This window comes from Equus caballus, chromosome 15, assembly GCF_041296265.1.
Source record: "Equus caballus isolate H_3958 breed thoroughbred chromosome 15, TB-T2T, whole genome shotgun sequence".
Classification (NCBI taxonomy): Eukaryota; Metazoa; Chordata; class Mammalia; order Perissodactyla; family Equidae; genus Equus; species Equus caballus.
Genome location: NC_091698.1, coordinates 25,126,584 through 25,152,979, shown reverse-complemented (window position 1 = coordinate 25,152,979; position 26,396 = coordinate 25,126,584). Strand labels below are relative to the sequence as shown.

Here is a 26,396-nt window from a genome sequence, read left to right as displayed (position 1 = left end):
GTTTCGCCGGTTCGGATCCTGGGCATGGACATGGCACCACTCATCAAGCCATGCTGAGGTGGCATCCCACATGCCACAACTAGAAGAAGCCAGAACTAAGAATATGTAACTATGTACTGGGGGGCTTTGGGGAGAAAAAGGAAAAAAATAAAATCTTAAAAAAATATAAAAGCTAGTTATTTGAAAAGATCAATAAAATTGATAAACCTCTAGCAAGACTGACATAGACAAAAATAAAGAAGATCGGTATCAAGAATGAAAGAGGGGAGGAGAGTGACACCAACATCATGGAAGAGTGAGTCGTTCCCTTTGTCTCTCCCCTCTAAGTTACAACTAAACAGACATTCATTAACCAACAGAGCCTTCTCTACACAGCACAACAGGATGCCTGAGAGATCCACGCAGCCACACATCTGAAGGTGGGTGGACTGGATCTCCAGGAAGTGGTAGAATTAGGTGAGTGTATCCCTCCTTGTCCCTGGAAGTAGTGGTCCAGGTTTCAGATCCTTACACAGTGGCCCTGTGCAACTGTAGGTGGAGGAGAGGGCAGCCCAGCTCATGTGCAAACGTTTTTGGAGTGGTAGCCTGACCCACAGGAACACCAACTGCGCCGTGGTGGCCCTGCCTGTGGGAATGCTCCCCACTGAGTGATGGCTGCTCAGCCCCTGCATAGGCACCCCTCCTGCCTAGTGCTGCAGGTTAGCCTAATCACCCATGAGTACCAGTGCAGCACGGGCCTGTGTGAAAGAAAGTGCCCCTCCCACCCAGTGTAGCCTGAGTACAGCAGGCTCCTCTTGCATGACAGTGATCTGCCTGCAGAGCATAGAGGCCCCACCTGCAGTGCGTGACCCACCTGTTGAGTGCAGAGACCCCACCCCTGTGAGTGCAACCTGCTGAGTGGCTGTGGCCAGCCTGCGCAAATGCAGAGCAGCCCTACTGGCACAACTACAGCAGACAGGGCAAGATCAGAAAACACAGCCCCCCTCCCAGTGGTAGCAGGTGGAAACTGCAATCTGGTACTACCACAAATGCACTGGTAAGGGATCAATTCATCAAACACCATGAAGAACTACAGTAATACTTCAGAGGAGAAGGAAAATGAAAGTCTCTAGAAACCAATCCTGAAGTCACAGAAGTTTACAATCTAAATCACAGAGAATTCAAAATAGTTGTCATAAAGAAACTCAATGAGTTACAAGAAAACTCAGAAAGATGGTCCAGTGAAATAAGGAATAAAATCAATAAGCAGAAGGAATACTTCACCAAAGAGATTGAAGCTCTAAAAAAAACCAAACAGAAATTCTAGATATGAAGAATACAATTAATGATCAAAAAAATCTAGAAACCATAAAAAATAGAGCTGACATTATGGAGGATAGAATTAGTGAAGTAGAGGACAGAAATATAGACATGCTTCAAGTGAAGGAGGAGAACTAAAATTTTTTAAAAAATGAAGAAAATTCTTCAAGAAATATCCAACTCAGGAGAAGCAATATAAGAATTATAGATATTCCAGAGGGAGAAGGGAGGGAGAAAGGAGCAGAGAACTTATTCAAAGAAATAATAACTGAGAACTCCTCAAATCTGAGGAAGAAACTGGACATAGAAGTATATTAAGTCAAAAGAACTCCTAATTATATCAATGCAAAAAGACTGTCTCCAAGGGATATAATAGTAAAACTGGCAAAATTCAATGACAAAGAAAAAATATTAAGGGCAGCAAGGCAGAACCCATATCAGGCTCTCAGTGGATTTCTCAGCAGAAACCTTACAGGCTAGGAGAGAATGGAATTATATATTCAAAATACTGAAAGACAGAAACTTTCAGCCAAGAATACTCTATCCAGCAAAACTATCCTTCAGATATGATGGAGAAATAAACGTGTTCCAGATAAACAAAAGCTGAGGGAGTTCATCGCCACTAGACTTGCTTACAAGAAATGATGAAGGGAGCCCTCTTAATTGAAACAAAAAGGCAGACGTTTACAATGCTTTGAGGAAGGAGATATATAGACAGACAAAATCAGAAAACTGCAACTCTCTTTCAGAACAAGATAGCAAACACTTAATTATAACACAAAAGAAAAAGGGAAGGAAAGCATCAAAAATAACTATAAATCCTTCAATTTAGTCACAAACTCACAACACTAAAAAGAATAACTTGTGACGATAATAACTCAGAAGGGGAAGAGGAAAGGGATGGAACCTGCTTAGGCTAATGGAGATAAGAGGCTATCAGAAAAGGGACTATCTCATCTATGAGATGTTTTATTGAAACCTCATGGTAACCACTAAACAAAAATAAGAACAGAGCTACAAAGCAGAAATAAAGAGAAAACTGAGAAAACCATCACAGAAACCACCAAACTGAAATGGCAGTCAGAAATACAAGGGAAAAGAAACAATGGAAATATAGAACAACCAGAAAACAAGAAATAAAATGGCAGTATTTAGCCCTCATATATCAATAATCATTCTAAACGTAAAGGGATTGAATTCTCCAATCAAAAGACACAGAGTGGCTGGATGGATTAAAAAACAAGACCCAACAATATGCTGCCTCTAGGAAACACATCTCAGCTCTACAGACAAACATAGGCTCAGAGTGAAGGGATGGAATATGATACTCCAAGCAAACGGCAAGCAAAGGAAAGCAAGTGTTGCCATACTTATATCAGACAAAGCAGACTTCAAGATAAAAAAGACAATGAGAAACAAAGAGGGGCAGTATATAATGATAAAAGGGATACTCAACCAAGAGGACATAACACTTATGAATATATATACACGCACCTAACATAGGAGCACCAAAGTATATAAAGCAACTATTAACATACCTAAAGGGAGAAATTGATGCAACACAATAATAGTAAGGGACCTCAACTCCCCACTTACATCAATGGATAGATCATCCAGACAGAAAGTCACCAAGGAAACAGAGGCCTTAATCGAAACATTAGATCAAATGGGCTTAATAGATATATATAGAACATTCCATCCAAAAATAGCAGAACACAATCTTCTCAAGTGCACATGGAGCAGTCTCAAAGATAGACCATATGTTGGGAAACAAGGCAAGCCTCAGTAAGTTTAAGAAGATTGAAATCATACCAAGCATCTTTTCCAACCACAGTGCTATGAAACCATAAATCAACTACAAGAAAAAAGCTGGGAGAGGCACAAATATGTGAAGACTAACCAACATGCTTCTCAAAAACCACTGGATCAATGAAGAAATCAAAGGAGAAATAAAAAAATATCTGGAGACGAATGAAAATGAAAACACAACCTACCAACTCTTATGGGATACAGCAAAAGTGGTACTAAAAGGGAAATTTACAGCAAAATAGGCCTACCTCAACAAAAAAGAAAAATCTCAAGTAAGTAATCTTAAACTATGCCTAACAGAACTAGACAAAGGACAAACAAAGCCAAAAGTCAGCAGAAGGAGGGAAATAAAAAAAATTAGAGCAGAAATAGAGACTAAAAACACAATAGAATGGATCATTGAAACTAACAGCTGGTTCTTTGAGAAGATAAACAAATTTGACAAACCCTTAGCCAGACTCACTAATAAAAAAAGAGAGGCAGTGCAAATTAATAAAATTAGAAATGAAAGAGGAGAAATCACAATGGACACTACAGAAATACAAAGGATTATAAGATAATACTATGAAAAACTGTATGCCCACAAATTGGAAGAAATGGAAATTCTTGGACTTATACAACCTCCCATAACTGAATCAAGAAGAACTAGAGACTCTGAATAGACCAATCATAAGTAAAGAGATTGAAACAGTAATAAAAACCTTCCCCAAAACAAAAGTCCAGGACTAGCAGGCTTCTCTGGAGAATTCTATTGAACATTCAAAGGAGAGTTAGTATCTATCCTTCTCAAAGTATTCTGAGAAATTGAATAAGATGGAACGCTTCCTAACTTATTCTATGAGGCCAACATTCCTGATACCAAAACCAGACAAGGACAACACAAAGAAGGAAAATTACAGACGAATATTGCTGATGAACATAGATGCAAAAATCCTGAACAAAATATTGGCAAACTGAATGCAGCAATACATTAAAAGGATCATACACCATGACCAAGGGGCATTTATACCAGGGATGCAGAGATGGTTCAACATCCACAAATCAATCAATGTGAAATACCACATTAGCAAAAGGAGGAACAAAAATCACATGATAATCTCTATAGATGCAAAGAAAGCATTTGACAAGATCCAACATCCATTTATGATAAAAACTCTCAATAAAATGGATATAGAAGGAAAGTACCTCAACAATAATGGCCCATATATGACAAACCCACAGGCAACATCATACTCAATGGTGAAAAACTGAAATCCATCCCTCTGGGAACAGGAACAAGACATGGGTGTCCACTCTCACCACTCTTATTCAACATAGTACTGGAAGTTTTGGACAGAGCAATTAGGCAAGAAAAAGAAATAAAAGGTATCCAAACTGGAAAGAAAGAAGTGAAACTCTTGCTGTTTGTGGACGACATGATTCTCTATATAGAAAACTCTAAGGAATCCACCAGAAAACTATTAGAAATAATCAACAAGTACAGCAAAGTTGCAGGGTACAAAATCAACCTACAACAATCATTTGCATTTCTATACACTAATAACAAACTAGCAGAAAGAGAAGTCAAGAATACAATCCCATTTACAATCGCAACAAAAAGAATAAAATATCTAGGAATAAATTTAACCAAGGATGTGAAAGACCTATACACTGAAAACTATAAGACATTATTGAAAGAAATTGAAGCGGATGTAAAGAAATGGAAAGATATTCCATGCTTATGGATTGGAAGAATAAACATAAAATGTCCATATTACTTAAAGCAATCTGCAGATTCCAAGCAATCAGAATCAAAAACCCAACGACATTCTCCATGAAAATAGAACAAAGAATCCTAAAATTTATACGGATAAACAAAAGACTCTGACTAGCCAAAGCAATCCTGAGAAAAAATAAGAAAGATGGTGGTATGACAATCCCTGACTTCAAAATACACGACAAAGCTATAGTAATGAAAACAGCATAGTACTGGCAGAAAAATAGACACACAGATCAATGGAACAGAACTGAAGGCCCAGAAATAAAACCACACATCTATGGACAGCTAATATTTGACAAAGGAGCCAAGAACAAACAACGGAGAAAGGAGTCTCTTCAATAAATGGTGTTGGGAAAACTGGACAGCCACGTGCAAAAGAATGATAGCAGACATTATCTTTCTTCATACACAAAAATTAACTCAAAATGCATTAAATACTTGAATGTAAGACCTGAAATCATAAAACTCCTATTAGAAAATATAGGCAGTACACTCTTTGATATCGGTTTTAGCAGCATCTTTTCGAATACTGTGTCTACTCAGGCAAGGGAAACAAAAGAAAAAATAAACAAATGAGACTACATCAGACTAAGAAGCTTCTGCAAGGCAAAGGAAACCCTGAATAAAACAAAAAGAAAACCCACCAACTGGGAAAACATATTTGCAAATCATATCTGGTAAGGCGTTAATTTCCAAAATATATAAAGAACTCATACAACTCAACAACAAAAAAACTAATAACAACCTGGTCAAAAAATGGACAGAGGATATGAACATTTTTCCAAAGAAGATATACAGATGGGCAACAGGCACATGAAAAGATGTTCAACATCACTATTAGGGAAATGCAAATCAAAACTACAATAAGATACCACCTTACACCTGTCAGAATGGCTATAATTAACAAGACAAAAAACAACAAACGTTGGAAAGGATGTGGAGAAAAGGGAACCTACATACACTGCTGGTGGGAACGCAAACTGGTGCAGCCACTATGAAAACAGTATGGAGATTCCGCAAAATATAAAAATAGAAATACCAAATGATCCAGCGATCCCAGTACTGGGTATCTATCCAAAGAACTTTAAATCAACAATTCAAGGAGACTTACACACCCCTAGGTTCACTGCAGCATTATTCACAATAGGCAAGACAAGGAAGTAACCTAAGTGCCTATCAACTGATGAATGGATAAAGAAGATGTGGTATATATACATACAATTGGATAGTACTCAGCCATAAAAAAAGATAAAATTGTCCCATTTGCAACAACATGGATGGACCTTGAGGTATTATGTTAAGTAAAATTAGCCAGACACAGAAAGACAAATACTGCTTGATTGCATTCACATGTGGAAGATAAACACTTGGGTAAGGAGAACAGATTAGTGGTTACTAGAGGGGAAGGGGGTCGGGGTGGGGCAAAAGGGATAAAGGGGCACATATGCATGGTGATGGATTAAAAACTAGATTATTGGTGGTGAGCACGATGTAGTCTATATAGAAACTGATATATAACAACATACACCTGAAATTACACAATGTTATAAACCAATATAACCTCAATAAAAAAAAGGTAAAAAAAAAAAAGAATGAAACAGGGGATAAACCTATAGGCCGAGACATCAAAAGAATATAAGACTAAACACATAAATATGACAACTTAAATGACATGATGGGCTACTTACTTGAAGAGCACATACTACCACAACATACCCAATGTGGCCTACCCAAATAATCTGAATAGCCCTTCAACTACTAAGAAAACCGAATCAGTAAGTTTTAAAAATCTCCAGGCCCATATGGTTTCACTGGAGAATTCTGACAAATATTTAAAGAAGAATTAACATTAATTTTGTACAATCTCTTCAAGAGGAGAGAAGAATGGGGAGCACTTCTCAATTCATTTTATAAGCCAGTGTTGCCTTTATATCAAAATCAGACAAAGACAACACAAAAAAAGAAACCGTCAGAACAATAACCCTCATGAACATAAAAAGACAAGCACGTGGTAAGGATGTGGAGCAACAGGAATTCTCTTCCATTGCCTGTCGGAGTGTCAAGTGGTATGACCATTTTGGAAAATGGTTTGGGATAATCTACTCACGTTGAACACACAGGTACCCTAGGGCCCACCATCTCTACTCTTGGGCAGAGACCCAAAAGAAATGTTCCCGTAGGCTCATCAAAAGACCTGCACGAGAACGTTAACAACAGCACTACGCTCAAAGCCCCAAACACCTTTGTGCTCGTCACCAGAGAGAATGGGTAACAAAATTATGGTACATGCACATCATGAAATATGATCCAGCAACGAAAATGAACAAATTTCAGTTACATGCAACAACCTGGTTCAATCTCACCAACACAATGCTGAGTGAAAGAAGCCAGAAACCACAGGGTGCATGCTGTATGATTCCATTGATAGAAAGTTAAAAAACAATCAAAATTACTCCACGGTGTCAGAAAGCAGGAGAGCGATCATTCTCCTGGAGGATGATGACTGGAAGGGGATGCGGGAGACCTGAGAGCCTGGTCACATCTCTATCTCGATCTGGGTGCTGGTTACATGGGTGTGTGTGGTATATTCATCAAGTTGTATTCTAATTTATGTACTTTTCTCTATGTATGGTGGATTCAATTATAAGTTGACTAAGAAAGCAAAAAATAAAAAAAAGCCTATTGGATCTGGTGACACGAAGCCAACTGGTGAGCACAAGTTCTGAGGAAGTGTCAGGCTTCGGGGATCTAACATTAATTCCAGTTTTACAAATGACAACATTGGAGCAGAGAGCTGTGCAGGGACTGCACCAAGGCTGCAAAGCTACTGAGTGGGAGAGCAGGGATTTGACCGTCCTGGGTTCAAGCCGAGCGCGTGCTGACTCACTCAACTGGCCGTCTCTGTATCTTTGAGCACACAAAGGCAATGAGGATAAAGGAAACAGCAGACAGGAATACTCAAACGCATGAGAGTCCGAGGCCACTTCAGGAAGGGCAAACAGGTGGGGCAACCTGGAAGTTGTACGGACGTCTACTCATTCCAGTGGCTATACAGGCTGGTGACCAATATTCACAGGGACAACCAGTTGTCACATGAGAAAATGTTAAGGATTTTAGTATACTATGTTTACTGAGGCAGGCAAATGGACAGTACATATCTGAAAGATTTAAGGGACAAACTCTGGTTATACCTGAAAAAATCATTTATGTTAAATGATTAATTATCTCCAGTGCCAAAAAAATGCAGTGTGTATATGTGTGTTGCATGTGTGCACAGGCTCCACTCTTTTGGGGCACAATCACATTTTGATCTTGGAGAGAAAAAAAAATACCATATCATTAGTCTTTTTTAAAAGCATGGGAATTATCATTTTGTGATTAGGCCAGGGGTATAATTATAGGCCAAAGCAGGATAGCTTAATATAATTAGTGTTAGAGCAATCCTTTCAACTACCACATACAAAACCACTGTCTGGAGTCTTAATTAAAAGAGAGGATTATGGTATAAAAATCGTTCATTCTGTCGTTCCTTTCATTGCAAAAGATAGGAAGTTGGACCCACATAGAGACCAAATGCAAGGATACAGGATCTGGCCCATATACTCACATTACAATATTATCAGTGTCTACAGATTGAAAAGAAGTAGCTGGTAAAGCAAAACGAGTCAACTAAAAGTTCTTACTGCCTTAGAGAATGTGTCCAGCACATCCTTGATAAATAAATTTTTTTAAATTGAGTTTTCAGTGGAAGCGACTGAGGAAAATCCTCTTCAGATTGAGAAAGTCTTGTTGAATGAAATAGTCTGTGAATCCTTTCTCTAACATAAAGTATACCCAATTTTTATGTTTGGTGTGACTTAATCCACACTATTCCTATCTGAACCTCTCACTGGGAAAAAACACAAAGAGATGAAAGCATTTGCTTATAGTCACATGGAGGAGGAAGCAAAATTAGGAGTGAAGTAGGTCTCCAGCTCTGCCAAGCTTGTTGGGTTATAGATATTTGACTGCCCCTGTGTGTGCACCTAGAAACAAATTAATCAGTCTCGAAGAAGCTTGAAGCCTGGCTGGCCCTCCTAGCACAGGCACCTTCCTTCCCTTGGGGTTTTCTTCATTGGCCAATCCAGTTTCCAGATTCGTCAGGTTCTACCTCGTGCCCGGTCCCTTTGTTGGTGCCTCACCTTCTCTCACAAGGTGAGCAAACTCTTCTGTGACCTCACAGCCACATTCTGCTCAAACGCTTTTCCTGGAAATGTCCTTTGACTTTTCTTTCACCTCTGCACACTCTCTTGCATTATTTGCATCTGCATGTCTAGACAGCAGCATCACCTGCCCAGCACTCCGTGATACCTTCATATAAAATTCACTATTTCAAGGTCAACTGAATGGTACAAGTGTCTTGTATTGCATGAAAAAATGACTTATAAAAACACCTCTCTGAATTATCTTTATGCCTATCAGAGTTATCCAAACTTGACAAAATACAATACAGGTAATGAGAAAAAGGGAACAGAAGTGTAGGAAAAATCTGTCTTGAGTGTTTTCAAACTTGCTTTAAAATACAAACATTTCCTGAAATGCAGAAGTGAAAGTGATGAATGGTAAGTGGATATTTTTTCACCTTAAGTGACTGATCAGAAGAGTATTTATAAACCCTGACTGATGTCTCGAGCTGATAAATCAACACCAGAAGAGAACATTTCAAGCACATTTATCATTTAAGACAAACAGCCTATTCTGAGCATGATATTTTTTATTCATCATTTCAGCTCACCTCTACATTTGCCTCTTCTCAATGTTAATAACGTCTGTATAAGACTTTTCAATATTTAATGCTACAGCTTTCCTGTTGCATGCTGATGAGGTTAAGATCACACGTTTGGTGTCCAGGCCAGTTAGTTTTCCCAAAAACAAAAAGGCTCTATTTCACACTGAAGCCTGAGCCCAGTCAGCTTCCCCATAAATAGGTGTTGGTTTCAATGCAACAAAAATCACAGAATTCCAGTTTGAAGGGAAACTAAGGCCAAGATATTTTAATAGATTGGCCCAATGGCACAGAATCTTGTAATTAGTGAGGACACCCAGCTTCCTAGGGCACCACCATTCAGCATCTGTACGACTCAGTTAACACTTAGGACAGTCTACCAGGTCAGTGACAGAGTGTCACATTCAAAGAATGCCAAAGTGAAAGAAAATCTTACCTGTTCGTTCTCTTCTTCATCACTACTTAGCTTAAGGTCATCTTCTAGCATTCTGAAAGAAGGAACAAAGAGGTACGGATACTTAGCAAATACAAAATAATTTAACACCAAAATATCTTTATTAGAGCAAAGTTTCAGTAATAAGGCTTTGATTTCTTAATTTAAAAAAATTTTCCTTTTAAACCCTTTTCCTCTGATGCACTTTGGAAATAAACTGCCACGTCATGAAAACGAACCCTCACAATAGCCATAGGATAAGAGGGGCTGCTTCAAGAACATGAGGTTTTAAACAAACAGAATCAAATAGGTGCTTTTCCCTGTGAAGTTTTAATTCCATGACTATTGTTCAGTGTCTTCCAGTGACAGGGGCTGTGCGATGTCTCCATTACCCTTCAGGGTAAACAGAATGAGACAGCAAGGAGAGCTCTGCTGAGAGCTAGAAAACAGTCAAGTCCAGTCGTGAGCAACAGCTGCTCAGGTCTTCCACCCGCCAAAGCTCTGGAGAACACCTCTGCTTGGAGATCTTTCTAGATGTGGAAAACTAAACAGGAGGGAACTTTCTGGAAAGATTCTGTGAAGACAACTCCCCAGCGTCCCCCGGGTCCCTCAGATTCATCAAGACAGAGGCAGTGGGGTAGCACACTTTTGGGTCCATAAAAGTTAAAAGAAAAGAACAAAACTTCCAACCCTATTACTTCTGATGATGATAAAATCACATTCTTATCAGGATTGCTGAATTGTTTCTTTGCAGAATAGTAGTTTTCAGATTAATTTATTTCAAAAGAATTCTCACTCAGAAGCGCACTCTATCACACAAACGCATGCAGAGCTGTTCTGTCACGGGTGGGAGAGTCCATTTCTGATGCACCCTGGGGCTTCAGGATCAGTCTGAAGGCCACGGAGCCCATGTACCCAAAAGGCCTCACTGTGCTCCCTGAAGTCACCTTCCAAAGATTGCCCCCTAAATTGTGCCTAGTTTCCTTTAAAAGTCAGTTACAGGTCTATCATCAGCATATTCCTCTGAATATTCTTATAAGTAATTTCAGTGACTTTTGGGATAAACTTGGGGTGAAGCTCTGCAGGGGCAGGGGGTAGACCCAGTTCTTTCCCAATTGGCTGTGTGTTGAGGTCAAGTCATTTAACGACCCTGCCCCCAGTCCCATTTCCCTATTTGTACAATGAAGGGTTAGGCTGGGCGAGCTGTAAGGTCCAATCCTGCCTTTGATTCCATGAGTCTAGGAAATAAATTTGCCCCCCTAGTTTGTGTAGTAGAAAAACTCTTGCATTTGTTCTAGAGACCACAAATTAGAAAATTTCTAAGCTATTTTTGATGTACCATTTAAGCAATAACCGTTAGGACACCAAATCTGTTTCTTCACCGGCTGTGGCTATTCTACCCGCAGTGAGAAGCATCATTCTTTTATCATTTAAACCACAAGCAAACACACAAAACACCAGCAGCCTGCAGAGCTGCAGCCCCAACTGCTCTTTGCGTCTGTCTGGCATGTCATTCATTTCCCTTGACCTCACCAACTTCTACGCTTGGCTTCAGAGAGAAGAGGCATCGCGGTGATTTATTAGACCATTGTTTGGGAAGAACCTAGGAAGAGGACTATGTTTCCTTTGTCCTTGAGTCCCCAGTGACTAGCACAGTGACGGCACAGAGTATACCACCAGTTTGTGGGCTGGGCTGGGACACCTTCCCCAAGACTATTTTCCTACCAAAAGGCACAAATGCCTTTCTGATGAAAAAGACCGGAGAAGCAGGACAGTTTCTTGCCTCCATCCCTTACCCCTCTTTTGGGGTAAACTGCCAACTGCCATTTGGTTTAATCTCAAGGACTGCCCTGCAAGCACTGGGTGTTCCAAGTATGGGTGGTCCTGTCAGTGGGTGGTAAGAGGGAGGGGAAGGACACGCACAGTCATTATTAACGACCCCCTTGTTGATGGATGGAAGTCATGTCAAGGGTGACACAGAAGTTTCCTTTTTATACGGGCAATACATTTGAAGGTCACTGTCAACCAGAACAAGAAACCTCAACATGCCCCAAAGCGAGGGATCTCAGCTCAGCTGCAAATCAGCTGCGTGACTCGGTCACCACACGAGGCTGGCATTGCTGAAAGTAACCGCAACAGTAAAAACAGTGTGTGAGGTTCTCTTTTGAGGTAGAAAGTACAGCTTGTTTTTGTTTATTGTAAGCATGTGCTCAATGTGCAAACACATAAACACGTGTCTGTTTGCATCTCATGCAGTCCCATCCCCTGAAGCTGGGCAAGGCACACCTCTGGGCCTTGGCTCTGTCATTTCTACGTTTTCATCATTTCCTGAAGAAAAGCAGTCAGACATCCACCTTACTTTGTGAATAGTAATTACTCTATGACGGAATTTGCCTCTCTTATAGCAAAAAAACAAATTTATTGTGTTTCTGGCTGAGCAGAGGATCAAATGAAAAAATACTCTGTATTCAAGAGAAGTTAGAATTCAATTAAACTTGAGAGTATCTCGGAACATGAGGAAATGGCAATGGAAACACTAAGTCAAACAGCTCATACATATCCCACAGCAATCCTGGGATGCTGCTATGACCAAAACATGCAACCACAGACCCGGAATAGATGGTCACCGCCACCTCTGCTCCAACAGACATATGTTGAGGTGACCCAAGCTCAAGGCCATCCAAGAACACAGCCTGGCCCTTCTGCCTCGTTCTGATGGCCACAGCAGGATCCCCGTGACTCACCTTACAGAGCATAGTGCTTGTTTGACCCACCGCATTCTTCAAATCTCGTTTAACATTCACAAAACGTCCACTTTTTTATTTGTAAGGAAGATTGTCCTGGAGCTAACATCTGCGCCAATCTTCCTCTATTTTATGTGGGATGCCACCACAGCGTGGCTTGATGAATGGTGCTAGGTCCACGCCCAGGGTCTGAACCTGTGAACTCTGGGCCCCCGAAGTGGAGCATGTGAACTTAACCGCTATGTCACGCGGCCAGCCCCCACAAAATGCCCACTTTGAATGCTGGAAATATCACAGTGGCCTCTTCGAGAGCCTGAGGAGGAGCTGAAGTGTATTTGAGGCTTTGGCTGAACAGCAAAACATGGCTAGAGAAGAAAAGAGAAAACCTGTGGCACCCTCAAGATCCTATATTTCCTTTTATGGTTTCAGGTCTTACATTCGAGAGCCTAAGAACTGTCGGTAGTGGGTGTGTGGCGAATGGACTGCAGGCTGTGGCTGCCTCCATCTAAACACACGGATGGTATTGCTGTGGCAGCTGTGCCCCCAACTTCAATCCCACCCACCTGACAACATTTTTATCATTTGTCGATTTCCAAAAGGAATTGGATTGGCATAGGTATATTAAATAAGAACAAACAACAAACAAAAGTTCTAAACCAAGAGTGAAAGAAAATGCAAATTAAGTGCTGGTTAGGCCACAGGGAGTGGGGGTGGATCTCTGACTCGGCTTTTGAAAAAGGAAGGCAGGGGCTGGCCTCATGGCCTAGTGGTTAAGTGCGGCGCACTCCACTTTGGCAGACTGGGTTTGGTCCTTGGGTGTGGACCTGCACCTGTTGGTGGCCATGCTATGGTGGCAACTCACATACAAATTAGAGAAAGATTGGCATGATGTTTTGGTTCAGGGCAAATCTTCCTCAGCAAAAAAAGAGAAAGAAAGAAAAGAAAAAGGAAGGCAAAGGAGAGCCCTCTGATGTTCTGAAGGGCTGAGGAGAGTTTGGGATGGGTCCTCTGCACGTAGGTGCAGGGCCTGTGCTTTGGTATCACGCTGGCTTGCATGGGCACTTTGCCACATGCCTACACCCCTATATGTGAGCACCGCTGGCCTCCAGGCGATGACGCCCACCCACCCAGAGCCACTCCCCTTTCATGTTCCCTTAGCCCCTCCCCTTCACAACTCTCCAGAGCCCTCTTAGGGACTGAATTCCTGTCAAATAGTAGAGATCTCAGCGTCGAATGCATGTTCGTACCAGGTCTGCTAAGCACTTTCTAGACATGACCTCATCCAATCCCCACTGCAACTCCTCTCAGGTGGCACTGCTGGGGCAGCAGGCCGCAGTGGGCAGAGCACGGACTCAGTCAGACTGCCAGGAAGAATCCTAGCTCTGCCTCTCAACTAGCCGAGCGACCTGAGACCTGCCTCCAGGTGTTTTCCAGAGAAATCGTCCCACAGTCCTTGGAAAGTGCTTAGCACAGAACCTGGCACAGAATGGCATTCAACAGATATTCATTTTTCTTTTTTTAAAGATTGGCACCTGGGCTAACAACTGTTGCCAATCTCCCTTATTTTTTTCCCCAAAGATTGGCACCTGGGCTAACAACTGTTGCCAATCTTTTTTTTTTTTTTTTCTGCTTTATTTCCCAAACCCCTCGGGGCATAGTTGTATATCTTAGTTGCACGTCCTTCTAGTTGTGGGATGTGGGATGCCGCCTCAACGTGGCCTGACGAGTGGTGCCATGTCCGTGCCCAGGATCCGAACCCTGGGCCGCCGCAGCAGAGCCGGCGAACTTAACCACTTGGCCACGGAGCTGGCCCCGATATTCATTTTTATTAATGTTTCTCTTTCACCTTTGAGGGTAACGCCTTAGAGCATTAAGAAACTTGCACAGGCAAACAATTTGGGAGATGGAGATGTTTCTGTGACAAAGTCTTAAAACTAAGCCATTCGCTCTACTTTCAGGCCATTTTGAAAAGAAGAGATGAGGTTCTCCAGAGACGGTGGAGGGGGAATAGAGTTAGGTTACAACTGCTGCCAGGGTTCACTGATGTGGTGGGACTTTCTGTCTAGAGAGGACAGAAAACATGTCCGTCAGCCAGCACACACAAGGAGAGCTGCCCTGGAGGCCGTGGTCAGGCACACGGCCAGGAGTCCCTTAGCAGCACGCACTGCCTGATGACAACAGGGACGCTGAATTAAAATAGGCAGTAAGACCGAACTTGGCGAATGAAGCCAGAGAGCAGAGGTGCAGGGAAGCCTGGACTCTATGCCCTGAGCACCCTCGCCGTCAAACTGCTCTCGGGGGCCCTTCCAAACGAGTGTCTGACTGGGATGTCACAGGGGAGTCTGAACCACATAACTGAGAACCCAGATGCTCCAAGGACTCAAACAGGATTTTCTTCAACATGGAATTAGGTAATGGAGAGTCTGTCCATTTTGCTCTGGGGAACTGTGCCACCAACAATAGCATTGGCATCCACACTTCCAATCAGGTACTCATTCGTTTACTCATGTGTTCACTGTGAAGAGCACACAGTCTCCCAGGGCTGGTTCCCCCCACACATTAAATTCAAGTCAGCATTGCCATTTTAGCCACTTGTATGTGCCTTAAAATCATGAAGCTCTGGCATACATAACTCTAAAGGAACCCAAGTGTCTCATCTGAAGGTATCTTCAGTAGCTTTCTGAGAAGGTATTCTCAGCAACTTCAAAATATTTGATTATGGTAACTTCCCCTCTGTATTATTATTATTTTTTTGGTGAGGAAGATTGGCCCTGAGCTAACATCTGTGCCAATCTTGCCCTATTTTGTATGTGGGATGCTGCCACAGTGTGGCTCGACAAGTGGTGTGTAGGTCCACATCTGGTATCTAAATCTGTGAACCCCAGGCTGCCGAAGTGGAGCAAGCTGCCAAAGTTGAGCATGTGAACCTAACCACTACACCACTGGGCCGGCCCCAGCGTGTGTATTATTTTTTAACTGAGTAATAGACAAATTTATGTTGTAGCTGGTACTTACATTTTTGAGGCCCAAAATTTCTCAGGAAGCAGAAATAGTAGCCTAGCCTTAACAGATGGCCAACTGCTTCTAATGCTCATCTCTGTCTTACACAGGTACTGCAAACGGGCACATTAACTACCTGCAAATGTAATGGCAGTCATTTCACAGAGCAGTGGTTTTTAATTAATAGGATTTCCCTGGAATTACTTCTCATCTGGGGCCCTTAACAGATCTGAATCCTTTAGTCCTTTAAAGTTCATTTCACTTTGCTATTTCTTAATGGCTTTTAAAAAATCCAAGTTTTAATTGGGTTGTTCGATTCTCAGATTTGTTCCTATAGCTGGTGCTACTACTATCTCCACCTATTTGAGATTTAAAGCCAAAGACAAATGGTTATGACTCCCCATTAAACATATTCATATATGCAAACATCTATTCTAACAATTAGCAGTGCATGAGAGCTTATTCGTCATGCAAGTGCATCCCTCTGCAGGATTCCCCAAGCCATCATCTCCACTGCTTGGAACACAGGAGGGAAAGTTATAAAACTCATTTCCCTCTTTCTGAAGTCCACTGCTCTGTCAGGGTCAGTGCTACCATCTGCCTGAGCTTATTTTCATAAACAGGTGATCACTTTCCTCTCTACATTTGTTCGGAAGAATTCATCTCATGCTACTCCAGGTAACTGGGAACCAGGAAGGCTAGGACAGGCTCACACTAGGGGTTGGTGATTTAGTGTGTCCAAGGCACAAGTGAAGTAACTTAGTCTGAAAGCCAATGGAGAAATCAGGAACAAGACAAAGGAGCGGTTGAGCTGATCTAAGAGCTTCCAGCTCTGATGTTCTCCCATCCAGGGTTTCGCGTCTGCATCTTCTGAAGCAACGCTGACTCACAGGGAGACGGTGTGTGCTCACACACGTCTCCTTCCTGGACTCCCTCTTTCCAGGATCTGTTCTGCTTGTCGATGAAATCACAAATGATTTTCTGATTCTGCCACATTCATCCTGGGGTGAAGGTGTGCTGTGTCTCTTCTGTTTATGACCTTATTTTTTCTTAAGGACAATAAATTCCAATGGTCCTTTTCTCCCACTTACAAGCTGAGTCCCCCTGCCACCTTCTAAACAGGCCCGTCTTTCCTGGGGGAGCAGAATCTCATTTCCTACCCTTTAAGACCCTGGCAAAGACCAACCTCATTTAGGAAACCTGCCAAACCCTGGTGAGATATGGGATGAGCGTGTGTCTTCGAATCTCAATCGAGCAACTGTCTTTCCTCAGGTACTCATATCTATACATTAATGTAGAATAAATGGAAATCAAAGGAAAATGAAAATCCACACTAAGAGGACACAGTCAGTGGTTCTAGAGTGCGGAGCGGTGGGTGAGTTCTGAAATGGCAGCCGGTAGGCTGGCCAGCATTTTAGTCTGAGTTCTGTGGCTAACTAGCTTCGTGAAATCAGGAAAATCATCTGATCTCTCTGGATGTTGTATTCACATCTCTAAAATGAAGCTTGGATAAAATGGCCTCTGCAGCACTTGTTGCTCTGAACTCCACGGCTCTGTGCCTTTACCAACAGGCGGAAAGTCGAGGAAGACTGTTGGCAAATTAGAAGGGACTCTGGAGATGAGCTGATACGACTCAGTTAAACAGGTTGGAATTTGAGTAAATGGCCCAAGATTCAACTTGGGAGCCAGTTGACTGGGGTGAAGTCCTGTTACTTCTTTAAGCACTCATTTCCTCCTACATCAGGTGAGATGTTTCAAATGGTTGTTTTAAATATTAAATAAAAAATGGATGTTGTGCTTTTAGATGGTACAGTGCTATGTAGAGTGTTTGACTATTTCTGGAAAAATTCCCCATGTAATATGGTGTGTAGGACAGAGCCTTGCCCTCTGGCACCAGCACCATAAATCTGAAATGCTCGAGAGGCTTCCTGGAGACCAGAAACAAAGGCGATAACCAAACTGTCCCCCAGTGCTCCTGCACCAGGTGGCAACAAGGACTGAACCAGGAGATGGTGCCAGCTCCCCAACAGGCTTGAGACCATGCAAGTATTCCTCTGTCATAAAACTAACCAATTGGCTTTTTACCGATGTGACCCCAAACACACATCTGATAGCTTTTGGGTAGTTTAAAAAACTGTATTCATCTTTTTCTTTTCTCCTTAGAGGACCTACAAATAAAATTAGATGACATATAAGAAAATGGTGAACAGACCAATAGAGTAATTTGCTGAGGCCCCCAAGGAGCTTTCTCCAAGTTCTCTGGGCTCTGTTCCACTTATCACCAGAAGTATATGTCCTCTCAAACATTCTATGTCTGTGTGATCCTGCATTCTTTCAAAAGGAACAACTTGTTCCCAAACTCCACCATGAAGACACATTTAGAAAAGCATGAAGTCACAAAATACTTTTCAAGATAACTGCAACAATAACTGGAGGCTGAGTGTACGGATAAGCTCCTCATCAGCTCCATCCTCTGGGGAAGTAAGACTCAGGTGCCTGGAAAATGATTACAAAGGAACACACCCTTAGGAGGTGACCTGCTCTGACCTCCAGCTGCAGGGGTAAGCAGGATGCCCCACAAGAGGACGAGGAGTGAGGGCGAGGCCAGGGGTTCTCAGACTCGGCCTGCATCAGAACCACCTGGAAGGCTTATGAAAACACAGGCCCACCCCCAGCTTTCTGATTCAGTGGGTCTTGGGGTGAGGCCCCCCAAATTTGCATTTCTACTAAGTCTCCATCTGATGCGGAGGCTCCTGGCCCAGAGGCCACACTCTGAGAACCACTTGGCTAGGCCACAACCTCCTGGCCACAAAGGTTTATTATATCTGGAGTCAGCCACTGAAAGCAGAGAGCCTGTGAGATGGTCCCTCAAGCCGCCTCTGAGGGCATAGTGGGGCTTTGCGGTCTGGTGGGGGCCTGGGGCCCTGAGACTCAGACATGCTCCGCCATGTGTATCTGGGGTTCACAGGGTACGATCGCTAAGAGAAGCAGGGACCCTTCTCCCACCCCCCATATCTGTTAAAGAGAAGTGCTGCTCATTCATTCAATCAACTGAGCCTGACTCACTGGACTACGAGTTCCAGAAAGGCTGTGTACCTGCCTCCAGAGAGCATCAGCTTAGTAGGGAACAGAGACAAGTAATCCAGTGGTTTTTTCACGGTGGGAAGAGCACCAGAGCAGAGCACTAGAGAAGGGAGCGCCTGAGCTGGCTTTAAGGTCTAGAGGAGTCAGATGAAGTCAGGACATCCTCCCCTAAGGAGGAAGGACGACAGCCAAGCAGGCAGTGCTTGGAGAATGGAGGCAGTTTATTTCCCTCACGCCTACGATGCTCTTCTCTTTTTTGAAAAGTAATCCATACACATGGTTCAAAACCGCCCCAATAGAAAAAGGTACCTAGCGAACTGTCTCCCTCCCATCCTTAACTCTACTTGCTCACTTCCTCCTCTTATCCCCCAAAGTCACCACTGTCTGCAGTTTCTTATATATTATTTCAGAGTTTCTTCATGCATTAACATGCAAATATGAATGTAGCACAGCAGACCCATTAGAGTAAGTACACGACATTAAAGAGCAACCATGTAGCGGACAAATATAATATTAACTGGACCATCATTATCTGGCTGTGGTGGGCAGCTTCTAAGATGCTCCCAGTGGTCCTGCCTCCTGGTATTCACACCCTTGTGGACTCCCTTCCTGAGTGAGGCTAGACCTAGTGACTTGATTCTAGTGATCAGAGTAGGTCAAAAGTGATAGGATGTCCCTGGTGAGATTAGGTGACCTCCACCTGCTGGCACACATGCTCTTTTGCTCTCCTTGTTGGCTTGCTCAGAGCAAAAAGCTGCTTTGTTGTGAGCCTCCCTATGGAGAAATCCCCATGGCAACGAACTGAAGGGGCCCTCTGGCCAACAGTCAAGGAGGAAGTGAGGCTCTCAGCCCAACCGCCTGGAAGGAACTGGATCTGCCAACAACCATACTTGGTTGTGAGCATGGAAGTGGGTTTTTCCTAGGCAAGCCTGGAGGTGACTGCAGCCCCTGTGGACACCTTGATTGCAGCCTTGTGAGAGACTCCTGGCCAGAGGACGGAGCTAAGCCATGCTCAGATTCCTGACCCACAGAAACTGCGGAGTCATAAATGCTGTCTTAAGCCACTAAGTTTTGGGGTACTTTCTTAGGCATCAAGAGATAATTGATACACTGACGGATGGTATTAAATACTTAGTGTGTCCCTTTTCAAGATCACTCCCAACTGCTTGGGGTAAAGCATTAGCAGACGCCATTCAAACTGACCAACAGAAGCACAATGTTAACAGGTAATTAAAATTTTCTAATGGCCACATTAAAAAAACTTGAAAGGAACAGGTAAGATTAATTTTAATAGTATATTTTATTTAAGCCAACATATCATTTCAACATGATCATAGACACATTTCAATGCTCAATAGCTAGTGGCTCCAGTGTTGGACTATGCAGGCTCACAGCATTTGCAGAAGGCGGGGTTCAAATCTCTAGGAGGTCTTATGGGTTTTTCCACCCCTACTCAGTCCTCAGCCCCCTTTTGCGTCTTTCCGATGTCAATCTTCCTCACACTTCCTGACTCACAGTGTGCACTGAACCAGCATGTGAAAGCAAAGATCCTGGTAACTCAGAGTGTGGAGGAGCGGAGGGAGGAGAAGGGGAAGGCACTGGGCAGAGTCGACGCAAACGCATGCTCCCATTGACTATTCTCGGTGGAGACTGGGATCCCAGAGGTCCTTTTGTGCCAGTTAAATGTGTTAATGACCCATCTTGTTCCTAATTCTGATGATACTGTTTACTTGCGGCACAGCCCTTTACAACGTACTTGTAAGCTTCTGGCTTCACAGAAGAGCTGGAAGGCAGAAACTAGCAGATGGTTGCAGGAGGCCCATGAGAGGCATGCTCAGGGCAACGTGTTCAGGAGCCATGGCTTAGGAAACCAGAACAGTGGGCAGCCTTGTGAACATACCTTGTAAAATGCTGACCATGTGGCAAGGGAGGTTTGTGCACTTGTTGCTCTGATTTATCTCGTCCCTACTTCTCTTGGATGTCATGAAGACACATTTCACTAAAGTTATTTGAAATATACTAGTTTATCTTTTCTCCAGTTCTTTTTTCTTTTTTTTCTTTTTTCTTTTGGTGAGGAAGATTGGCCCTGAGCTAACATCTGTGCCAATCTTCCTCTATTTCGTATGTGGGATGCCACCACAGCACGGCTTGACAAATGGTGTGTAGGTCTGTGCCCCAGATCTGAACCCATGAACCCTGGGCTGCCGAAGCAGAGTGCATGAACTTAACCACTATGCCACTGGGCTGGCCCCTCCAATTGTATATTTTTAAAAGCATGTTGTTTGTTCTTTTTACTTAGAATTGCACTTCTAGCTAGGGTAGCTGAGAAGCCCAGAGGGAACTCTTTGTATGGAGAAATGGAGCCTACTTTTCTTGAACATCCCATGACTCATTCCACCCAGAAAGATCTAAGTGTCACACACAGTTTGTGTGATTGTGAAAATATGAAAATGCTCCATCTTTTCCATTTAGGTCAATGTGGGCCACCGTTATAAAGTAGCATTCTCTGAACATATTAGACTTTAAAATTGCCTCCTCCTGATAGAATTACAGGGGAAAAGGGCCGTCAGTACCCTATCATTTCTATCAAAAAACAGCCAAGGCTTTAGAAATAGAGCTTTAATAGGGAAAGCTTTCTCCTCAAAGATGGTTTTAAAATTCCTGCTCTTGTTTGTTACAAGGACTTCTAGAAAATTAGTTTCTGAACTTGATGTTCTTGGTATTAGAGGATTCAGTTCCTCTTAGAATTCAAGTACAGTGTGTAAAGGACCAAGATCCTTCTCCGGGAAGACACTATGAGAGAGACAGAGGACCCTGACTGGGAACACAACATTCTCTTGGCTGCACAGATTTGACAACAGGCATTTCTTCACATAAACCTCTCTAAAGGGGAATTTGTACTAACCAGAGGGGAAATGAGATATGCACATATTTGGCTCAAGTCTGTGATGTCGAATATTAATTGTCAGTAAATTAGCAAGCTGGTTGCCTTTTCTGTTTGCTAACTAAAGATTTGCTTATTTAACTGATAACTTCTGACAGTAAGAATGCATTGAATCTAGAAAGGTCATCATACAGTAGGTTAAGATTTGTTCTTTGATTAGCAATACCAGTTTTTGCATTTTTGTGATTATTGTTATTGACAGGTTGACTGCTAAGACAGCCCCTCATTAAGAGACTTATTTGAACAGATAAATTGTTAGGATTACAGAAGAGAACCAAGTTTAATCTCCTAATTAGCAAGTGCACGTACACACTTTAAGCTACACCAACCCCCCATGTTGCCTGAGTGTGGATAACCCAGTGACTTCCAAACTTTACTGCACATTGGAATCACTTGGGATCTTTAAAAAGTGTTGACGCCTGGCTCCCACCTCATCCCCATATTCTGATGTAACCAGGTTTGGGGTGTGACCTGCGCATCTATATTTTTAAAAGCTCCCTAGGTGATTCTGCTTTACAGCAAAGTTTGGGAACCACTATATAACACAGAGAGAACCGGACAAAGAGTCTGAAGAGCTGAATGTCTTGAATAGCTCTAGACTTTGGATAAAGTCCCAAACTCTGAGTTTTAGTTTGTTCATTACTAAAATGGGATGATAGTTGAGACTTAAATGAGGCAATAAAGGTAAAAGCACGTTGGAAATCGTAAAGCCTCTTAGGTGTTTCTCAATGACGAGGTTAGCATTAGCCAGGGTGCTAAAATCCTAATTCATGGGCCTCAGCCCCAGAGATTCTGATTTAATTGGTTTTGGATTGGGCTCAAGCATCAGTTTTTTGGGTTTTTTTTGAGGAAGATTACCCCTGAGCTAACATCTGCTGCCAATCCTCCTCTTTTTGCTGAGGAAGACTGGTCCTGAGCTAACATCTGTGCCCATCTTCCTCTATTTTATATGTGGGACGCCTGTCACAGTATGTCTTGATAAGTGGTGTGTAGGTCTGTGCCTGGGATCCGAACCAGCAAACCCTGGGCCTCTGAAACTGAGTGCACGAACTTAACCACTATGCTACTAGGCCAGCCCCTTGGGCAGCAGTACTTTTGACAAGCATCCCAGATGAATCTACTATTCAGCCAGGGTTGAAAAGCACTGCCTTAATTCCAAGTGAACTGTCCCCTTCTTGTTAAAGCCATCTCCGATCCACACAACAGAATTCTTCACATCTTATCTAACTTTGTACAGAACCAGTACATTGTATTAGGATTGTCTACCAACTCATCTGGCTCCACCTTTCTCCCACCTTCCATGTGAATAAGGATGCTTCCAGGGGAGAGGTGTGTTTCCTCAATGCCTAGGGTAAGGCACAAACCCATCATTACTAATAAGGAATTATCATTATGTGTTTCAGAATTCTTCAATGGTTGTTTTCAGAAATCATGGGCAGTGCGGCGCTTCTGAGGTCATTCTCTGGCCTGGTCTTCAGCCTCTGGGAGGAAATGAGTTATCCTGCCTTTCAAGCTCTCTAGAGAAGTCCTCAAACTTTCTTCAAGACAGAAAAGCATAGTTTGCTGGGTCACTTGTCTGCTGACATCTCAGCACCATTCCCCCTGTTGAAGCAAGGCCTGGATCCCAGGAGTAGAGGCCCGGGAATTATGTCTTCCGGAAGCCCTTCCTGCAGGGTTTTTGGTTAGATGTCACCAGAGAGATGTACCTGAGTAGAGTCTGGAAGGCTGAAGAGTGAGAGAAGCCATCATTGCTCCGGGGCAGTGAGGGTGGGTGCGTAAGCTCCAGCAGACGGCAGATGTGAGGTTCTGCCAGCGGCTTCTAGGCATCCTGTGAGTAGCACCTGCAGGTGCTGCAGCCACCTGAGATTCTTGTCGGCAGTCTTCTGCCATTCTGGCATTTACTTATTTCCTGAAGGGATCGCTGATTTCCTGGTGGCCCCCTGACTTAGCTTCCCCAGCCCTCCTGATGGATTCGGAAACCACTCATGCCCTACATTAAGGGCCTCTCTATTTGAAATACCTAGAGCAGTTTCTCTTTTCCAGATCAAAGTCTGACTGATGTGTATAGCAATTAAGAACATGTGCTCTGATTTACTGATTCATATCCAAGCTCTGCCACATGCTAGCTGTGTGACCTTGTGCAAAGAAGTCAAAGTTGCTCTGTCTCAGTTTCCCCATCTTTAAAATGGACAAATAAGAAAGTTTACCTCCTAGGAACGTTGTGGGAATTATACGGGGAAAAGGCATAAAACATTTTATACACAGTGTCTGATAGATAGGAATTACTCAATAAATATTCAATATTATTATTGGCATTTTATTACCCATTCCATCTTGTTACAATCACCATGCTATAATTTAAGTCCATTTCACTTTTTCTAACAGAGAACACAAACTTCTTAATTTATTGACCACCTCCAATGAGCCAGGTATATTCTAGGTGCTAGAGACATAAAGTTGAAGAAGCTTTGCCTTCAAATGGCTCACTGCTTACTGGAGGGAAAGGCAGAAAGGTGACCCAGTGAAGCACTAACAAGTGGGAGCATAGATCACCATCTTCTTTCCTTGTCAGATAATCCTGGCCCTTTTTTTCTTTCCTCATAGGTTTTATTCTCCAGTCCTTGAAACGCCTCTGCAGTTCTCTTCTGTGTCTACTAAAAGTTCTCCAGAGTCCTTCCCGGTGTCTACAGTTGTGTGAGGAACACAGTGCAACATAGGCTGTATCAGTATTAACTGGAGTGGGAGAAGTACCTCTTCTAGGTTGGGAGTCAGTAGTTCCTGAATTTCACAAATCGAACCTTTCTCCACCTTAGTTCATTTAGTTGCTCCCTCCCCAACCAAGTCTTGAGCAAAAAACCCATCTGCCTCTTTGCTCAAGACATCCATAGGTCATTTGAAACTCATCACGGAATTTTAACAACCTTGCCCTATGCTGTGTGGACCAGGATGACTATTCTGGCTTCTGACTGTGATGGGGACCAGGCCGGATCTGGATACTGTAGAGATCCAGCCGGCCCTCCACCCCGAAGCTGTCCATTCCCTGGAACATATGCCCTCAGGACTTCCGGCTGCCTGAGACTAGAAGCAGGCTTTTATACTAATCCACTAACCCTGTCCGCACAAACAGAATAAGCTGATCGTTTAAATGTACAGATGAGGGAAGACATCTATGCTCCATATTAAAGAAACAGCATCCTGTTAGCTATTGTTAGCAGCCCGTTATCATTGGACTGGAAGATTGCTATATGATCCTCAAACTAAGGCATTTTCGTGAATTCAGCTTTAATGCTACCACTTTTGTAGTACTTTGACTATTATCTCTGATACTTTCAGAATTTTTCATTATAAAACGAATCCAGGGGCCAGCCTGGTGGCATAGTGGTTAAGTTCACGTGCTCTGCTTTGGCTGCCCAGGGTTCACTGGTTTGGATCCTGGGCATGGACCTACACACCGCTCATCAAGCCATGCTATGGTGGCATCCCACATACAAAGGAGAGGAATATTGGCACAGATGTTAGCTTAGTGACAATCTTCCTCACCACCACCACCACCACCACCGCCAATAAAAAGCCAAAAAAAACTAATCCAGGTGGTTTGAATATATAAATCAGATAACCCCAATTTTTAAAAAATCTCATATATACCAGGATTAACTCACTACTTTTTTTCTTTAAATGAACGGAGTTGAAAATTAGGCCAAATACCTCAAATGTTCTAAACTCATCTTCAGGTATACACAACTGGCTTTTGCAGTGGGAAACATAATTACCCAGTTGAAATGCATCTCTATCCACCAATTACATCTTTTGGGAGTTGTTCTGCTCATGGCGATACAGAAGGCATCATATAATCCATGCATATGAAACCCTGCCATATCTACTGCAGAGGAGAGTTCCATTTACTGGATTGGAAACAGGGTCAGCAGCATCAGTCAAGGCCCCACTTCTCAAGAAAGCTTCAGCATTTCCTTAGGGTCTTAGATCAGGTGTATTTTGGGTTTAAGTAAAGAAGAGCAAAATTGCAAAACCAAGTTGTTCATTGCCTATCCAACTTTTTATGTTTTCATCAGTTTGATTTTCAGGTGGCAGAAAGGAATCTCAAGAACAAAGAAAATAACTCATGTGAAAAATTTTAAGTGAGAGCCCACATTTTCGAAATAGAACCTGACTGTAGAATAGTGCTGCTTCTACCTACTGCTTAAGAAAATAATCAGTACCAATCATGATAAATTTAGTTACTGTTCTAGAAGTCATGGTGTAAATCCTGCCTACGTGTGTCCATTCACTGATGGAGGGCAAGAGAGTAGGGATGAAAAGAGACAGGATCCCAGTCCCAGGTGGACTCTCTGATTTTCTAATTTTCAGTGGATCAAGAGTCCTGGTCCATAGTTTTTAACTAAAATGGTAGAAAGTCAGTTGATCTTGGGACCAACACTAGACAACACTGTGAAGAGGTGAAGTTTATCTTTGAAAACTGCCATTTAGGTGTGGTCCCTCCCACTCCAGGGCTCATGCTTCCATACAGACTATTCCTGCCTCATGCAGCAACTGGAGCTCTT

At 42.7% G+C, this 26,396-nt stretch overlaps 1 protein-coding gene across 9 annotated transcripts in view; it reads right to left on the bottom strand.

Annotated features, from left to right (window-relative positions):
* Nucleotides 1–26,396, bottom strand: part of AFF3 (ALF transcription elongation factor 3) — a 573,872-nt gene that overhangs the window by 101,301 nt on the left and 446,175 nt on the right. For all 9 annotated transcript variants that reach the window (XM_070236083.1, XM_070236085.1, XM_070236086.1 and 6 more), the window contains one exon: nt 10,069–10,120. In XM_070236083.1, coding sequence (XP_070092184.1) covers nt 10,069–10,120 — 52 coding nt within the window. The remainder of the gene's footprint in view (nt 1–10,068; nt 10,121–26,396) is intronic.